Source organism: Triticum aestivum, chromosome 7B (assembly GCF_018294505.1).
Source record: "Triticum aestivum cultivar Chinese Spring chromosome 7B, IWGSC CS RefSeq v2.1, whole genome shotgun sequence".
In the NCBI taxonomy this organism is placed as follows: Eukaryota; Viridiplantae; Streptophyta; class Magnoliopsida; order Poales; family Poaceae; genus Triticum; species Triticum aestivum.
The window spans coordinates 506191793-506197812 of NC_057813.1; the positions used below are offsets into that span (position 1 = coordinate 506191793).

General features: G+C 47.5%; 1 protein-coding gene across 1 annotated transcript; it reads left to right on the forward strand.

The window, feature by feature from the left end:
- Positions 1-1421: 1421 nt before the first annotated feature.
- On the forward strand, positions 1422-4492 carry LOC123156833 (ras-related protein RIC2). Its single transcript, XM_044575019.1, has 2 exons — positions 1422-1753; positions 3836-4492. Exons 1-2 carry the CDS (start codon positions 1530-1532, stop codon positions 4263-4265), a joined length of 654 nt encoding a protein of 217 aa, XP_044430954.1. The 5' UTR covers positions 1422-1529; the 3' UTR covers positions 4266-4492.
- The last annotated feature ends 1528 nt before the right edge of the window (positions 4493-6020 follow it).

Sequence of the window (6020 nt, forward strand, 5' to 3'; positions counted from 1 at the left end):
AATTAGTTGCGTAGGTCATTGCATCAATTAGTTGCATATGTTGTTGGTTTATTTGGAATCATGATCATTGTAGCCACTGTTGGATGAAATTGAATGGCAAACCAAAGTGGATACATCCTGTGGAAGACCTCAAAATCATCAACATGAGTTTTAAGAAAAATGATGGCTCGTTAGATTGGATGAATAAGAGGAAGAAGTTGTTGGGGTGAATGGGCGCATCACCATGCCAATGAATAACCGGCAAGTGATGGGAAACAAGTGGGAGAAGAGGAGGGTTGCCCATAACATTGCGGTGACAAAAAAATTCCACCGCATGGATGGGCACTTTTTTCACGAGGGAGGAGAAGAATGAGGAGAGGTACAAGCTCATGTTGGATGTGCAAAAAGAGACGATCAATTGAGACCGGGATACAACGAACCATAAGTTGCAAATTGAGAGGGAAAAGATAGAGTTGGAGAAGAAAGAAATGTGTGTCAAATGAGAGCTCAAGAAGGTCCAAACTATTGGATCAATACAGCTTGAGAATGAGAGGTTGCAACTTAATCGAGACACCGATGATTGAAGGATAATGTTGGCGAACGCAAGTCTTTTGGATGCGGAAGGCAAGAAATGGCTTGAGGTGAAGAAGAAGATCAACTTGTGTAGGGAGTACGAGGTGACAAGAATGGCGACCGAAGCAGTAGACGCGAAACGGATGGTGGCTATGGCAAAGCACGCGAAACAGATGGTGTCCGGCGACTGATTCATCACATTGGTTAGCCGTGGCCCGGAAGTTGAGTTTTATTTTGACATGTTCAGATTATTGAATTGTGATGGATTTGTGATATATGATCAACATGCATACATTTGCGGGATTTGAGGGTTTAGATGTAAGATGCATGGCTGTTCGACATGATTTTTTTATTTTTTTTCAGGAATTGTTCGATATGACTTGAGAGGGCGTCCGCTGTACAAGATCACGCCTGGACGCGCCCGTGGACATTTAGAAAGCCGGATTTGCCAAATCTGACCGTAGAAGCTCCAGGGGCAAGTGCTTCCAAATGTATAGCAGGGTCTAAAATACCGGGGCATGCGAGTACAATTATTTTTTGAGACAAATGCGAGTAGAAATGATCCATGTCTGATCGACACGGGTAGCAGAAAAAAGATTGGCAACGAGACATGAAGAGCAGAACCGGCCCGGGTATTTCTCGGTTAAATCTTTCTCCGGATGTTTCTCCTGCAGCGCGGTGGACTGCACTGCAGCGACTGCCGACCCGGCCCCCAAAATGTAGGCGGGCCGGACCCGACCAAAATGCCCCATTCGCCGCACTCCACGCGGACGCGATCACCACGCGCGCACCGCTCCCCGTACCCGCCCGCTGCCGTGCCCGTGCCCCCTTCCTTTCCTTTCCTTTCCTTCCTTCTTTTCTTTCCCCTCTCTCTCCGTCCGCCCCCGCTTTTACACCACCTCCCCCACCTTCCCCTTCCCCCCTCGCTCTCCTCCTTCGCCACCCCCCACAACCAGATCGCCGACGCGACGGGAGCAATGGCGGCGGGGTACCGGGCGGAGGACGACTACGACTACCTCTTCAAGGTCGTCCTCATCGGCGACTCCGGCGTCGGCAAGTCCAACCTGCTCTCCCGCTTCACCCGCAACGAGTTCAGCCTCGAGTCCAAGTCCACCATCGGGGTCGAGTTCGCCACCCGCTCCCTCCAGGTCGACGGCAAGGTCGTCAAGGCCCAGATTTGGGACACCGCTGGCCAGGAACGGTACGCGCCACCTCCCTCGCCTCACTCCCGCCCTCTGCCTGCTTCCGACTGCTCGGCGGCAGGTAGATCTGTGCTCCCTCCTGGCCGTATGTAGATCTGTGTTTGGCTTCGTGGTTACTCCCGTTCACATCCCGATGCATGCGTGCTTCCCCTTCCCCTTCAAGTGTGTGTGTGTCTGCTGTGGGGCTTTTGCTGGTTGGATCTCGCTGCCGAATTATGCTGCGTGCTGGCGCGGCTACCTGGTGGAGTGTCGGGGTAGGTTCAGTCGGTCCTGCTAATGGATCATAGCATCGGCTGCTTACGAATCAGTAAGCAGGGACTCTACTGGTGAGTGGCTGTACGATTTGGGGACTTGCACAGCTAGAAACGCATGATCTGTTCGGTGATGATTTGGTCATGGAAATGCCCACCTTGTAGATTTAGCTCACTACACTCTGATCGTGTAGTTTGTATAGGATTATTACTCTGTGTGGGTTTATCTTGCTACTGCAGTGAAGATCAGGGAGTTAGTTCTGAAATTTCGATAGTAATAACAGTTGTTACTTTTCTCATGTTTGATTCCTGTTCTGAAAGTCCACGTAACTTACAAAGCACGTCCTATCATGATACTATATTGCGGGCATATTTGGTTTCTGGTTGATGCATGGTTGGTGTGCTAGTTACAGATTCGAATCTTCCTTGGTAGACCATTTTTAGAAGCCATGCTTATTGTTGGTTGGGGTCTTCTAAAGAATAATAACTAGTTACATTTCTTGCAGAAGTTCTGCTATGTATTCATTTACACTTACGACATTGTTTGTGAACTGGTTCTTAGGCTGTCTTACCTCCTTTTACTTGTCTGCACCCAGAAATCCATGTTTGTTTTGTCCTTATTTCTTCCATTTTACTTTTTTTTGTCTCCAGTTTTACTAATTTTAGAATAATATATGGGCGCCAAGCTTGACAATGGTTTAATGATCCACTACTTATCATATTTCGTCCTTAGTTCTGGAATTTTATGCCACAGTAACCAGAAAGAGCTGCTAATTTTTGTGGCTCCTATCATTTTTCTCTACTAATTCTGCTGTTTGTTATTAGAATTGCAAGCTGTAGTCATCATGCGCTCACGTAATTGTTACAATTCTTAGTTGGATACGGAAATGTTGAGCCATATATCCATGTACCTATATTCTTGTCTCAATTGTTTCCCAAATTTGGTAGTATTGCACATCAGCAACGATGATTATTAGCACCTTGATATATGTTGTTCCAATTTGCATTTTTCGGGGACCGCAACCAATGAAAATCACAGTAGCAGAGTGGAGCATTTTGCTTAATCAAGGCTATGATATACTAGTAAAATTTCTTTTGACTCGTATTTGTATGGGTTAATGCTACTATTCTAGTAGTAACATGGAACTAACTAACAGAAATTTGCTATTCGAAGGACTATCAGTAGTCTAGAATTGTGCAATATGTGCCCTAGAAAAAAAATAGTTTGAGACTCACCTGAATTCTGCTCATAGTGCTGGAACTGTCATGCTATTTATTTTTTGTTGGGGCACCCTGTACTCCATGTGGGCTTGGAGTTAGTGAGCTGATAGGTTAATTGGCAATACTGTATAAAGTCTAGATCACCAAAGCACGGAATCATGTGGTTTGTAATTAATCCTTACGTATCTAGTGCCATTTTTTCTTTATATGAATGCCTTTGATGCATATTGACGTGTAATTGTATGCATCTGGAAAAAATATAGGCTTGATGATAATAGTTCTGAAGTTGATGTAGTTAAGAAATGGTGGTACCGTAAGCTTCATTTCAGTGTTCCTCACCAAAATTGGCTCAGGATTGAGGCTCTGTGCCACCTTGCTGTTAATTGTGTTGCTCAGGCCTGTGGATAAGCAACCCTTCCACTGAACAGACTACATCTCATTAATTAAAGCTTGAATTACCCATGTTGGAGACACGTGGTTGTAAAGTTATTGCAAACTTTTAACTTTTTTATCGGTAGTGAATTTTTTTGCTTGTCAGAATGTTTGTCTATTCGGTTCACATCTGCCTTAACTTAGAACATTTCATTTCTGATCTGAACCCTGCTGCAGATACCGTGCTATTACTAGCGCATACTACCGTGGTGCTGTAGGAGCGTTGCTCGTCTACGACGTCACTCGGCACGCAACCTTCGAGAATGCAGAGCGCTGGCTGAAGGAATTGAGGGACCATACAGATCCGAACATAGTTGTCATGCTTGTTGGCAACAAGTCCGATCTCCGCCATCTCGTGGCAGTCCCAACCGACGAAGGGAAGTCGTTTGCAGAGAGGGAGTCACTCTATTTCATGGAGACCTCTGCGCTCGAGTCGACCAATGTGGAGGACGCGTTTGCGGAGGTCTTGAAACAGATTTACCGCATCGTGAGCAAGAGGGCGGTCGAGGCAGGCGAAGAGTCGGCCGCCGGCCCTGGCAAGGGTGAGAAGATCAACATGAAGGACGATGTCTCGGCGGTGAAGAAGGGTGGGTGCTGCTCTAGCTGAGGCGCCATGATGCATTCTTTTTGCTGAGCTTTTGTGATGTGGCATTTCCAGCGACCGGGAATTATTAGTAGCAGTAGTAGCAAGTATTATTATTATGAATGTTACCTAGAGAAGTTGAAGTTTGTTGCTGAACCGGGAAGTTTGTCTAGATGAGGGTGAGACCTTCCTTCATATTGTTGTATGGTCTTTGAGGCAATCGGCATGGTGGAGTATTGTTTTTCAGGTCATTCCGTTGCAACCATGCTTGAACTTTTCAACTTGATTGAAATTTGCTTCACGTTTGCCAATCGCCGATTCTTCACTGACGCTAGGAAACTGTTCCTTGTGCATTCGGTAAACATACTACTACTTTAGAAGCATATATTAGACGATCAGGTGCAACGTGATATTTGTACTGTTCACCGTGATATGTCGTACGCTTCCGTTAATGGTTTGAAGCATAAAGTTTAACTAATTTTCGAAGCTGTAGGGTTGCAAACATATACTCCTTCCGTTCACTATTATAAGCTGAAGAGTTTAACGAGTTCTGTCGATTTAGTGGAATCTAAGAGCACCTCCAATCTACCCATATGTCCGAACCCGTCTGTCGGGGATATACCCCGCGGTGTAACCCGGCCGGAAGTATAAGCCGGCCGGACTTGGCGACTCACTAATGACCCGCCCTGACTGGACGACACACTAAGTGACCCGCCCGATCCTGGCGACTTATGGGTGACCTGGCAAGCGGATCAGAGGAGCGACAAGGTTGGCTTATGTTATGATAGGCCGGCTTAAGAGGAAATGCGTGAGGAATATCTCTCTTACAAGGAATCAAGACCCGGACTTGTATCCGGCTTGTAGTAGAAGATAGGCTAGTCCTAATCCTATTTGGACTCCACATGTAACCCGCCCTTCTAACTTATATAAGGAGGGGCAGGGCTCCCCAAAGAGGGACAAGCAACAAGAATAATCTCTAGGGCTAGACATAAAGAGCCGGCTTACCGGCGACTCTCTCATGATCATAATGAGACATAGCCACAAACAGCATGTAGGGTTATTACCGGATGATGTTTTCCGGGGCCCGAAGCTGTCTAAATCCTTGTCTTGCGTGTTGCATCTCTCGTTCCGATCAACCCTTCTCAAGCTACCATATAGATGCGTTGGCCTCGCGACTAAGTCCTGACACTAAGGACATCTGCCGTGACAATTCCACGACAGTTGGCGTCCACCGTGGGGCTCGCGCACGGTGGTGTTGAGTTCTTGGAGGGATCTTTTCTAGGGTTCGAGAAGCTCGTAATTCATCGGATGAAGCAAGAACCGGCGGTTACACGTCCAGGCGGCACTGCAAGTCGCCGAGTCAAGACGGACAGATTTTTTGAAGAAGATGTGTTCAACCGATGAGCCGCTCCGCGACCTCGCTACACCTCGAGCGGCCCGGGGCTCCGAGCCGCCCCGTTACTGTGGTTTGCCTCGCGCTGAACACAGCTGCTTTAGGGATGGGTCAAGCGCCTAAGCCGCCCCGGTGTCAACCTGAAAATTTACGGAAGACGATAAGATAAACGCTACAGCATCAAAAATTCCAAAATCCTGATGGAAGACGACCCCGGAACGGATTGACCATGGGATCGAACTCCTCTATTGCTGTTACGAGCGCCTCAAGTCACCGAACCGCCTTCACGACCTCCCATCGCCTCCGGGCCGGGTATCGCCGTCACGCCCTCGTCATTCGTCTCGCCGGCGCCTCTCCGACCGCGCCGCGAGCTGCTCCCCCTCAGA